The sequence below is a fragment of the Notolepis coatsorum genome (assembly GCF_963971535.1).
Source record: "Notolepis coatsorum genome assembly, chromosome: 2".
Taxonomy (NCBI): domain Eukaryota; kingdom Metazoa; phylum Chordata; class Actinopteri; order Aulopiformes; family Paralepididae; genus Notolepis; species Notolepis coatsorum.
The window spans coordinates 156,323,362-156,336,769 of NC_140166.1; the positions used below are offsets into that span (position 1 = coordinate 156,323,362).

Below are 13,408 nucleotides of genomic sequence, written 5' to 3' on the forward strand. Positions count from 1 at the left end.
CGCAATAAACGCCGAAATCATATATATTATTGCGTTTCGAAAGCGATCCCAATGCACTCGAGTGTGTCTCTTGATTCACGTAACAAGATAGTACTCCCGGAGGGATTTCCTCGATGCACCAGCTCCACTTCCGGTTTAGTGTGGAGTGTAACTTGCCCGATCATCCACCAGGCAGCGGTATTGAGGCGTTGCAATATCAGACAGGGTGCCGCTGCAGTCCCGGAGGGAGGCTAGATGAATTATGAATGCCATGGCGAAAAAATTAAATATTGATCCCAACAACTAATTACGCCGTTGTTGGCGTTCAACGCATGGCGGGCAATAACGATTTACGCCGTTGTTGGCGACCAATGTGTTAAGGTACAGGTATGTATGTGCAGGGTTATCTTCAAAATGACAGGGCTGGTTTCCTTAGCTGACTTTCAAAGCTCTTTGGATAGTATGTGTCTCTGTGATTCAGTGCAGTACTGTATCAGTAGGCATCTTACAAGTTCCAAAAAGTAGTTTTTTCTACTTTAAATATTTGTATCTGTTGGGGATTATGCGATTGGTTCGCGTTTGTCTGTCCAGCAACACATCTCACCAACTAAAAGGCTGAGGTGGATGAAACGTTGTACATAGGCTGACAGCAGGCATGGGACCTGACAACTCGAATATTTAGCAAATCGGTCAACGACAAATAGTTTATTTCAATTCATTTCCATCATTGTTCATTGAAATATGACAGATTCAGTATGAAGTTACACATCTTGAACACAAGGGGGCAATACTGCACAGGTTCACTGCTCAGAGCCACATGAAATTGGCTCTATGGCCCCCGTTTACAACATGGAAATGTCATAGTGAACCTATGGTCGTTGATATATCTATGCATTGAAAACATTTTCTTCATTGTCCATTAAAATAAGCCACGCACCCTTTCATATCTCAGTCTGTCAGGACTGGATTGTGTGTCTTCTCCTTGTTCCGTGTCTAAGCAGGTAGGCCATCAGGATGATTCAGGACTTTAAAAGGCTCCTCCCAAACACCTTCTTTCTTTGTTTGTCATTTGGCTTTTTGGTTTCTTTATTTTCCAACATACAAGTCACCTACACTACTGATCTACTGATTTTTACAAGTTATATACTTTTTGGTAATACATTTGTGTAAATGTTTCCCTTTATATTGTGTGTGTCTCCATTTGTGTTGTGGTCAAGAGCTAAGTCATAATAAAAACACAGACCAACAAACACACTGACCTAAATGTCTAAACTGAACACTGTGACCTAATTATTTTTTTTACTTCTAATTTTACTATGTTATTTTATTTCATACTTATCTTGTCTTGCACAGTCTCTGGAGCGCAACAGTAAGAAGCATTTTGTATAAAAGTATTCTGTACTTCTGTATGACAACTATTAAAGAAACTTGAAAACTTGAAACTTGACCGTTCTCCAATTACAGTTACAATTAGCATGCTAACACTAGATGGTAAGAACGATTCTGCCTATGCCTCTTTGTCTGTCACTCACTTCCTCTTTCCTGTTAACAATGGACTGCCTTTACCAAAGTGCTTTACAACGTATGCCTCTGTTACATGTGGGGGTGTGTCTGTACCCTGATCAGGTGTTCCCAGTGTGTGATGTGTTATGTCTAGTTGTAGTTCCCTGCCTTGGTCTTGTAGTCCTTATCGTTTTCCCTCCCAGGTGTATCCATTTGCAATCAACCCAGGTGTGTCTTGTCTCGTCATCCCCTCCTGTATAACTGTTCTGTTCGCCCCTGCGTGAGGGGCTGATCCTGTTTGTGCAGTTATATTATCGTATAGCTTACGCTCTGCTCTATTGGAACTATCCCTTTATCCAGTCTAATATTGAATAATTTTCTCCACATGCACACACCCATCCGCCTGGCCACACCCACATCCGCTCCTCTACATAAGCGGGGTTGTGGCCACACCATCAGCTCCTTCCCTATTTTCACCACAGAAAAAGTGCCTGTATACTAGTGATGTTAATATTCACCGATTCGCATCGGTGCACCGGCATAAACTTTCAAGATGCGAGTGTACCGGTGGAATAAGTGCGGCTAGAATTCGGCTAGAATTCAGGTTGAACTTGCGATGCATCTGTTGTTAGCGTCTTTGCATCGGTCAAAACCGATTCATTCATATAATTTCCTGTCTTCCCCTCTTATGTGAGGAGCAGAATTGACGGGGTTGCCCTCAGACGCGTCATATAAGGCCTGTGTCTGTGTCTTATTGACCGGCTTCCTGCTGCTCGTCCCAGACAGCATGGAGGGAACGTTGTCTGGTGTTTCTTATTAGAATTCACCATTGATGTGTTTCGGGTTCTTGACATGCATATAGCGCTGGCCCTGGGTGCTTCCAATGTGGAACCACGTTATGGGCCGGCGCGCTTTGGTTGCCCAATTCATAGAAACAGCGTTTTTTATGCGGGCGACTAGGAAGGAGATTTTATATCTCTACCGAGCGCCAGTGCACTAGGTTAGACTCGATGACTCACATGCATCTCCGGGGGGAGTAGATCATTACATTGGCAGAGGGGTCTCACGCCCATGAGGTGGGCCGCTAGGAGCAGCGCATTCACGTTCTGTCCATCTTGGTGGCGCCCTCTGTGATGTTTTAGATCGACACACGTACTTACCCCCCTCTTAGGACTGGGGATGGCGGCGTGACTAGGATGCGGGACTGGTTCTGGTCGCGCCGGACTAGGTCAGTTAACCCATTGTCCGCCGGGGCGCAGAGCTGCTGTTCTGGTACCCCGAAGGACTTTGTGCTTTTCCGGGGGGAAAATGCCGGGTCGGTCCGGGCTTTCACGGGGATTGATGTCGTGGATGTGTATGTCATATGTATGCCACTACGACTTTCCCATAACAGTGACGTGCTTGGTCCATACTGTGTTGTACCTTGCGCTGTGTTAGGGGGCCTGGTCCTTCTCCATTTGTTTCACTCCTCCCTCCCCCTGCTGGGCAGGGATGGGATGGGGGCTGTCGAGGTGGTTGCTGTCAACCCCTCTAGGCATCCCTGTGTAGGTCACGGTCCGCCAGGCCCAGGTCCGGACTCGTTCTCGTCGACCTGTTGGCCTGGGTTAACCCTTTGAAAACTGAAACACTTGTACTGCTTGTATAGCCTGTGTATACGCGCAGTTATGTTTCTGCGTTTTCTTGTTGGGTTAAGGGAACAACCGCCTCCTGTTAAACTAAACATAGGGAGGTGGTTGGTTCTCCGGTGTATTGGTAGCAGAGTCGACTCTCGGGTTGAGGCCGGGCTCGACCCCGTCTGCCCGAGAGTGTGCCCCTGCATCTTTCATGACGTCTGCTAATTGTGTCGGCCTCTCCTTTGAACATCGACTCCGCTGGAGGGGTCGGGTTTGTTGAGGTCATGACATGGTGCACAGCATACCGAACACCCCTTCCGCCGGGTACTGTTCTTACAGTAGACCCCTTAGGCGCCTGTCTAGTCCGCAGTGCTCCAGGCACAAGTCGAGTTCTGGCCTGTTGCCTGGATTGAGGGATTAACTGCCTTTTGGGGGTGTCTCCCCGGCGCGCCGTCTGGCCCCACAGTATTGTGGGGGGGTAACCTCTTGGGGCTTACGGCCATGCCAACCTGGACACGCCCGATCTCGTCAGATCTCGGAAACTAAGCAGGTTCGGCCCTGGTTAGTTCTTGGATGGGAGAACCCCTGGGAATACCAGGTGCAGTAAGCTAGAGTGCTTCAGAGCGGTGTGCCAAAGGGGGGACGGGCCTACTCTTGATTTAGGCCATGTCCGATACGCTGGCGATGTGGGGGGTGGTGTCACCAGTGACCGTCTGGTGGGGTCCCGATGCTACGGCATCGTTGACCTCACCGGGCCCCCTTTTTCAGGGGGTCCTGGCCCTCAGGTTGTTCCTAGGGCTGGGTCCTCATCCGCGCTCCGCTGCTACGGCCTTGCCACAGGGTTGGGTTCTTGACCTTCGACCCCGTGATGTTGGGGACTGTGACGGGGGGGGGGGATTATTCCCGTCCGTTCCCTGGTGGCATGTGGGATGCGCGCCTGAGTGGCCCTTCTGTGTTGAAGGTAAGTCCCACGGTCTGCTCACCCTGTGCGTTTGAGGTGCTAAACCCTCTTTGCACCGATTCCCTCCCGTCCTCCTCTAGGGGGGTCCAGGGGGCTTGGGTCCTCTCTGGTTCTGATGGTTGTGGGGGGCCTCAGCAGGTACATTTGTCGAGCTTCAGCTCTGCTCAGCTCCTGTGTTCCAATAGAGTAGAGCGTAAGCTATACGATAATATAACGTAAGGTTATTCTATAACCCTAGTTATATGAGTATAGCGAGCGCTCTGCTCTCACTGAGGATCCCGTGGTCTTCGCCTTCGGTGGTGAAAGACTTGGGAAGGAGCTGATGGTGTGGCCACGACCCCGCTTATGTAGAGGAGCGGATGTGGGTGTGGCCAGGCGGATGGGTGTGTGCATGTGGAGAAAATTATTCAATATTAGACTGGATAAAGGGATAGTTCCAATAGAGCAGAGCGCTCGCTATACTCATATAACTAGGGTTATAGAATAACCTTACGTTCTGTGTTTTGTTTGTCATTATTTTAGGTTACTCCTTGATTACAAAAAAATATTCGCAATTAATTGTAAAGGTAGCAAAATAACAACGTTTATGTTTTCGTTCGCTGGGAAACTACACTGCTATTTGGCGCTGCTGACTGACGTCACCACAGCGTAGCCTCCTGCCTGTAGTCACAGACCTAGGATCAGATTTCCCTTACATTCCATAAGCTTAACAATTCGTAGAATGGGAAAATAACTGACCCTGAATCTGTGGCTAGTATCTGTTTCACCCAACACTAGTGCTCCGGTGATCATAGCCATTTAGCTCTAAAGCTATAACCACTATTTGTAAAAGCCACAACCACGTTACCATATTTGTATTTATAATTTAAATCGTATAACGTTATTTCGCTGCATATTAAATCACTGTAAATACTCATGTAAATCATTGTTTCGTTGTACATATTGTGTATAGTTTATAACGTTATTGTTTTTTACATGATGTTAGTAGCTAGCTAGCTTGCTAGCCGGCATTCCCGAAACTCCTAACATGCCCCGATTTAAAATGGTTCTCTCCTCTTTGTATACCTTTGTCCTCACAAACAAAGTATTCTGCCAGGGAACTTATGGACACGACAGTAGTAGTAGTAGTTATAAGGTTTTTGAGCTTGTAACGTTGTAGCTAGCTAGCTTGCTAGCCGGCATGATGCGTGTGCAGTGCTTGCCCCACAGGTCTGAGAAGAGGACCTGCACATTTTACTCGTTCCCGAAACTCCTCTACATGCCCCAATTTAAAATGGTTCATGACAGTAGACATTGCTAACGTCTAGTACGTTTAGCTAGGTAATCTTAACGTTAGCTAGCTAGCTAGCTAGCTTGATATCAGCGTACCGTGACGTTGTTTGGCGACAGCCTAACAGGCTGCCTACTGGCTACTGAACAACAGGCTGCCTACTGGTAAATGTAGTTCTTTTTTTAAGACAAAATAAAAACCTTATAACTACCTTTATTTCAACCAAAAATGCTTAAACAATAAATGTTAGTGGTAGAAGGGAACTCATTTTGTGCAAAAATGGAAAGCTTGCCAATGTTCATGTGGCAGAATTGTTACAATAGCCGATAATCCATTTTCCCAATGATAAATCCCTATACGGGTGGAACAACCAGTGACGTCAGACTACACCTCCCTATAGCCTCACATTCACCCATTCATTTACACATTCATGGCCGAGACAGCCATGCAAGGTGCCAACCTGCTCATTGTGAGCAATTAGGTGGTTCAGTGTCTTGCTCAAGGAAACTTCGACACGCTGCCGGGAGGAGTCAAACTGGGAAACTTCTAATTACCAGACAACTGCTCTACCTCCTGAGCCACTGTTGCCCCTTCATATGCTTCCTATCCTTCCTTATCCCGCCATTCTCGTGCTTTTAGACCTTACAGCCGCCTTCGACACTATAGACCACACTGTCCTACTGTCGCGCCTGGAAAAACATGTTGGCATCACAGGCGTCGCCCTAAGCTGGTTCAAGTCCTACCTGACTGACCGGAGCTTCTCAGTCCAGCTTGGAGAATTCTTCTCTTCAGCGGCCCCACTTACCTGTGGGGTGCCCCAGGGGTCGATACTGGGCCCCATCCTCTTTTTATTATATATGTTGCCCTTAGGCTCAATCATTGCAAAGCACAACATGTCCTTCCATTGTTTTGCCGACGATGTGCAGATATATCTACCCTTACAAGCAAAAGGCAAGCTCACATTACAACCACTGCTAGATTGCCTGGCTGATATTAAATGATGGATGAGTTCAAACTTTCTCAACTTAAATGAGCGCAAAACAGAGATAATTTTATTTAGTAATGATTCACCTGACCCTACAGCCATTGCCCTAGGCCCCCTGGGCTCAAATATCCGCTCAAATATCTGTCAGAAACCTCGGAGTAATCTTCGACAGAAATTTTAAATTTGATACGCAGGTTAGTTCGGCGGTCAAAACTAGCTTTTTCCACCTCAGACTCCTAGCCAAGACCAAACCATACCTCTCCCAGAAGGATCTGGAGAGGGTGATCCATGCCTTTATCTCGACCCGGCTGGATTACTGCAATGCGTTGTATATCGGCATTGACCAGTTGCTGCTTCGTCGCCTGCAACTGGTACAAAATGCGGCTGCCCGCCTGCTTTCCGGTACCAGGAAACGTGACCACATTAAACCAGTTCTGGCTTCTCTCCACTGGCTCCCCGTCCGTTTCCGTATTGATTTTAAACTTTTACTGACTGTTTTTAAAGCACTACACGGGCTGGCTCCACCGTACCTAGCTGAGCTCCTACATCACCCCACCCCATCCAGAGCCTTAAGGTCTGCTGACCAGCTGCTGCTGGAGGTGCCTAGGACCAGGCTAAAAACCAGGGGAGATAGAGCCTTTGCTGCTGCTGCCCCCAGACTCTGGAACAGCCTCCCCCCCACATAAGATCTGCCCAGAGCCTGGAGGTTTTTAAATCCTTGCTCAAAACACACCTCTTCTCCCTGGCCTTTGATCAGAGCTAGCCCAGCATCTATACATGACGTCAGCTGTCACTCTGCACTTTTTATCAAATTTTCTTGTCTCTTTTATTGCACTTTGCCCTTGCTTTCCTATATGTACTGTACTCTACCTCTTTTTCTAGTGTATTTTTATTGCATTGTATGTGTTTTTATCATGTTGTGAAGCACTTTGGTTTGGCTGTTAGTCATTTGTAAACGTGCTATACAAATAAAACTGACTTGACTTGACTTCCTAACATGCTTCATATAACCCTTATTATGCTTCCTTAACATCCTTCCTTGCTAATAACTATAATTGGAGAGCGGTCAGTGTATTTGTCCATGTGTTTGTTAGCATTAGCATGCGCGGTTCACACCACAATGCACGTTGTTTTTGTGTCTGTGTGTCCGGTGCGCCGCCTGCTGAGCGTGCCTTTCTAGTTCATTGACGCAAAGCTCTCGGGCAGGAATCTCCTCCACGGCGCAGGTGGTATTCTTCTTACCCGAATCCTCAAACTCCTTATAGAGAATCCCCCACGTCTCTGTGATCCTCCACAGGCTGTCCTCCATCGCCTGGATGTCCATGTACGGGCAGTTGCATTCTGGGAACTTGAGGTTGCACTTGCACCAGCAGTCGTTGTCCCTGCAGACAAACTCCCCCTCCCCGTTGCAGGCGATGTAGCTGAGGGCCGCCTGGACGAAGCTGTCCCTCAGGTAGTCAGGGAGGATCACCTGTAAGCCTATAAGACCACGCTATGTTCATATTTAATTTCAACATTTAAATCACCATCACATTAAGGTACTACTCCTGTGTACTCCAGTGTTATATCTACTGCATGGCTGCTTGTTTCTTTTTCCTCATTATATACTGTTAGTATGTTATTCTCCTCTCCTTTGCCCTCTTGTACAAAAAAATAAATAAAGTAATTGTTCTTGTTATTGACTCATGTCAATCTTCCATGTTTTCGCTATAGTTTCTGCCTTATGTCTCTGATCCTGTGTTGTAGTTTATTTTCTAGACCATGTTTACATGTATTTTGTTCATATTGTTTATGGACAATGAGATGGGAGTGGAACTTTGTACAAGCCCTTCGGGCTTCGTTCCCTCCTCCTAGCACTGTTTTTTGTTAAATAATGTTCTAAATAAATAAACTAAACTAAACTATGTTCAGTACCGTTAGGAAGTGACAGTTAGCAGCCGGAGAACTAACGGCAGCAGCACTTAAGAAATACTAGAAATGGCCATGCCCCTCCAGTCCTCCAGGCTTCCCACCCTCTAATAACCTTGGTTCTCCCACTCTATCCCTACCTAGCTACTCTCCCTCTCTTCCTCTCTATCTCTCTGATTACAGGATGAGGTGCATGTGTGTGTGTGTGTGTCAGCCGGAGGAGCAGCTGAGTGACATCTACCAGCTAATTACCAACCCTACTTAGACCTGGCCCAGATGTCATGAGGCTGTCAGATCGTAGTTCCTATTTCCAGTCAGTCCGTATTCTCGTGCCTTGTTCTATTTATCAGTCCGTGTTCTATTGTGCTTCTAACCATAGATATATATAGAACACTAGATAGCTTGCCCGCGCTGCCGGCCAATGGAGAGCGACGTCACTGAACCGCCGCCATCTTGGGAGAGTCAGCCTTGAGTGAGAGTGAGTGAGCTGCACAGACAAAAATACTCATAACTCGCTGAAATATTGACGGATTTACAAACGGTTTGGTTTATTACAAGCATTATTAATGATTCAAGCGGTTTGTAAAAAAACATCTTAAATTTTTTTTATAAGTATGCAGTATCATAACTACATATTTGATGTTTATAGCAAACCAACCCGTTTGTAAATCCGTCAATATTTCAGCGAGTTATGAGTATTTTTGTCTGTGCAGCTCACTCACTCTCACTCAAGGCTGACTCTCCCAAGATGGCGGCGGTTCAGTGACGCTGGTGACTCCGCCTTAAGCTATCTAGTGTTCTATATATATCTATGCTTCTAACATCCTTGTCCTCCTTTTGCTCACAGTTCCTGCCTGGCTCCACTCTCTGTTCCCTCATCTTGGATTCCCGGATTCTTTTCTCATTAAATACACCAGACATTTGTTATATGCTGATTCCTCATCGTCTCTGCTTGTTTGTCTCTGCACCTGTGTTCTGGCTTTAGTGAAACCGTTACAGAAATGTCTGATCACTAAGTGTGTCTGAGTCTTACCACCTAAACTGCACGGACTACAACGTATGGGGTATAAGGGTACCTTATGTACCTGTGTATACTGTATACTTTACTTACTCATAGTATATATTCAGATTCTACATGTTATTGTCCATATGTATTGTAATGTATAATATAACTGACAGGGCATACAGACCCTCCTCTGCAACTTTGATCACACTTTGATCATAATTATTCTGAGATAATTATATAGTTTACACTGCCTATTTTTTACTTTCCTACTGTAATATAATTGTATTGCCTGTATTTATATATCCTACTATTACCCTGCCCATACCTAGACTAGCCCCCCCCCATGCTGCTATGATGCATGCATTTCCCCAAGGGGATCAATAAAGGAATATCTTAAAGTGGTGGTAGTGGATGTGCCCATACATTATGGAACAGTCTTCCACTACCAATTAGGTCTGCCCAGATCCTAGAGAGTTTTAAAACACAGCTGAAGACTCACCGGTTTTTATTGGCTTTTTGAGGCTTGGTAAGCCATACATCCCTGGTCATGTCGTGATTGTTTTTAATGTATTGTAGCTTTTGACTTTGTGTATAGTGTATTTAGTATTTTTAGTATTTCTGTTTTTATATTGCAATGCACTTTGGTGCAACTTCGGTTGGTTTTAAATGTGCTATATAAATAAAGTTGACCTTGACCTTGGATACAGTTGGCTGAGTTTATAACTTGCACAGCGTAAACTCTATAAAACTTGTGTTGGAGGCACCAGCATCCATAGCACTGTGATCCCGGGGGCAGTGATCCATGCGGTGTATCATACAACACACTGCCTCCGACAATCAAAAGGAAAATAAAGGATGATGAAAACCAAACACAAACCTTGCAGCTGCACCTTGTTCTCGGGGCTCTGAACCAAGACGGAGCTGACGGAATCCAGGTTGTCGTAGTTACTGCATCCGAGAGGACCTGTTCGGGTCTCCGTCACCTGGGAGACAAGAAATGTAAGATCTAATTTGTATGGATTTTTCACAGTGTCGTGTCTTTGATCAAATTCAAATCGAATGTGTTACCTGACAAGTGATGAGAAGCATAATACCTGGTAGACTGTGTTCACGAGGAACCTACTGTACCTGAGGGGGGAGTCAATAATATATATGTACCGGTGTGCCTCTACGTAAACAGTAGAAGTAAAACGTCCTTTACCAAAACGTTTTGTGGCGGTTTGACTGTAACTTTCATTTGACTCTGGTAATTGGTAAATGGCTGCATTTATATAGAGCTTTTATCCAAAGCACTTTACAATTTGTTCCTCACATTTTTTTTTTTTACTTTATTTTTTAGCTTTTATCGCTTTTCTGGTCAAGCATGACCGACAGATACAGGGTGAAACGGGATATAGATCAGGGGAAGACATTCTGGCAAATGACGGCGGGTCCGGGAATCGAACTCGGAGTCCACCAGATCCGTGACGCAGCACGGTTTTCCCCGACGCAGAAAATAGCGCCGAGATATGCGGTGAGCTACTGGAGCCCCCCCTGTTCCTCACATTTTACACATTCACACACCGACGGGTGGAGGCGAGCATGCAATGTGCCAACCTGCTCATCGGGAGCAATTATGTGCTGGTACTAAATCCAGATTGAACTCTGCCATTGGAAAGAGGAGATTTGGCCCGATCCAGAGATGTATCACTTGGCCATAACAAGGTAATTTATAGGCCTGATATTCTATATTCATATTTCAAATTGCACGTGTCCGGATGGCAAAATGCAGTATTCTATCTACAAAACCCCCTGTAAATCATCTGCCCTTTATTCATTTGCTTAGATTTTTTGTACAGTTGATCTCAAGAAGGTGCCGAATGAGCTCAGTGGCAATTTTTCATGCAGGCCATGCCAACAGTATCTGACTCTCGCCGCACACCCAGTCAACTGGCCTAAATCAGGTCCTCCCTTGCGTCAACGGCGATCAAGCTCAGAAACTTGGAGGCTCAGGTGACGTCATGCTCATCCTCCCGTTAGTGTGGCATTTCAAGCCACGACAATGGTGCGTTGTACTGCAGAGTGGCCTGTCCCAGTGACCCCCTCCCTTTCCACTTTTTCCCTCATGGGTGCGTGCCACTGGTCCCAGACAGCAGTGACCAAAGTCTGCTACGAAAGTGACATAGCCTGCCTACCGTCCTCAGCTAGAGGCATGGCCTCCTTTCAGACTTTCAGAGGGCATGCAATGCAATTCACAATGCCCCACGCTCCATTCTCAGGGGTGAATCCTGCGGCCCTGTCAGACATGAAAGCACCATGGCTCTCTCACCATGGGATTCTCGACCCTGCTGTCCAAAACAGGTGATTTCCATCGTCCCTCCAGAGGAGTCTATTCCCGGTATTTCCTGGTTCCCAAGAAAACCGGAGGTGTTTCTAGACCCGGCTTCACTCAATCAGCCGATTGCAGATGTTCAGAATGCTCTCAGTCAAGACTCTGCTCCACTCTGTCAAACAGGGGGACTGGTTCACGACAGTAGACTTGAAGGATGGATATTTCCATGTATCCATCTTTCCTCCCCACAGAAAATCCCTCTGCTTTGTCTTTCAAGGAACGGCATGCAAGTACCAGAGGTACTTGGTTACTCTCTGGCACCTCGCACCTTTTCCAAGTGTGTGGAGACAGCCCTTGAGCCCCCGCATCACCAAGGAATAATGACATTATTCTACTTGGATAACATACTGATTCTCAGTCAGTCACTGGTGGAGCATCTGACACGGTTGGGGTTGGTCATCAATTGGTGAAAGATTGACTAATCAGAACGGACAGCTGAACCATAGTGGCAAACATAAACAAACAAAGTGCGGAGTTTGCTCCCCCTGCTCCATCAGGGCTCTACACATTGCAGGCAAGGACAATGTGGGAGCAGATCTCATGGCCCCCTTGAGACGGGTGGAGGTTACATCCAGATGCTGTCAAACTGATCTGGAACCCGTTTGTGAGACCACTCATAGGCCTTTCACACCGCAGGGCTCCGTGGCGGTGCCAGTTCCCAAATCTAATCTCGAACCGGCCAGCGCGTTCACACCAGAAATAATTTATTTATATATATACAGTATGTATTGTATAATAACAATACATTTTAATCTAATCTCATTTTGAGATCAGTCGCAAATCACTTCCTGTTGAATGGATCGATTGAGTGCAATGCGCCGAACCTCTGCTGTTTTCGCTTGTATTGACAGCCTAGAATATGACACGCCCACTGATGATGTCACGGTTCGCGGTGCCCATTCCAAGCAGGTCAACAAGCTGTGTGCTTTGTCAGTTCAACTAGAGTGCCTGGCATAAAGACCCTAAAGATATCAAGAGCTCGTTCAGCTCTAGGGATATTTTCCTTAAGACGTTTATCCTCCTCTCTCTTGACGACAGAAAAAACTCTTGCCCCATCCCGTCGACCCCCCCCCCCCCCCCCCCCCTCCTTCCCCCGCAAGGGTAACCGGGAGCAGACATGGGCTGCAGCCCGGGGACCAATCCAAGTGCTGCTGTCTGTCTTCATCAGGGATGCGACAGTGTTAGCGATCTGTTCTGCATGTTTTTCTATTGGGTTTCTACCTTGTGCTAGCGGTGAGCTTTTTTAGGTTCCTAATCTTTCCCAGTAGGGAATCTCTATATGCGTGATTACGAACTAGAAAGCCTGTTATGTCTTCTGCACGTCACAATTCATAACTCCTTTACTGATCTCCCAGGCTTTCAAACGTTTCTCTCTACTAATACGTCTTGCCCTACGGTGTTGAGAATGTTAGTGTGTGAGTGGGTGCGTTTACACAATGGTAAAAAAAGGGCTCTCTTTTAATCTGTTACAATGCAGAACCTATTTAAATGCCTTTCCTTATAATAAAGGGCATGGGTTTATTTTATTTCCAAGCGATTCCTCCAAGCGTTTTCTGTCTTTCAGAAATATTAATTGTTTATTCCTCTACTCACGAAGCTACCACACATGCTTATATGCCAAGCAGTGAGGGTGTGGTCCTGGTCAGTGATGGGTGCATTAAGTCACATTTGGTTGGTGCTGTCGGTGCCAGAGCAGTCCCAATTAGTTGAAACAAGATCCTGGGGTTATATGACGAGGGTTATGATACATAACCTTTGTTATCCCGCTTGTCTCGTTTCTGTTAAAACAACGCTGCTAATTTGCAACGCTTC

At 46.2% G+C, this 13,408-nt stretch overlaps 1 protein-coding gene across 1 annotated transcript in view; it reads right to left on the reverse strand.

Annotated features, from left to right (window-relative positions):
- LOC311223578 (BMP/retinoic acid-inducible neural-specific protein 3-like) overlaps positions 1-13,408 on the reverse strand; it is a gene marked incomplete at its 5' end in the record, with an annotated part of 232,234 nt that overhangs the window by 35,430 nt on the left and 183,396 nt on the right. Inside the window, 2 exons of the mRNA XM_084308356.1 lie at positions 7,554-7,790; positions 10,103-10,208. Coding sequence (XP_084164482.1) covers positions 7,554-7,790; positions 10,103-10,208 — 343 coding nt within the window. The remainder of the gene's footprint in view (positions 1-7,553; positions 7,791-10,102; positions 10,209-13,408) is intronic.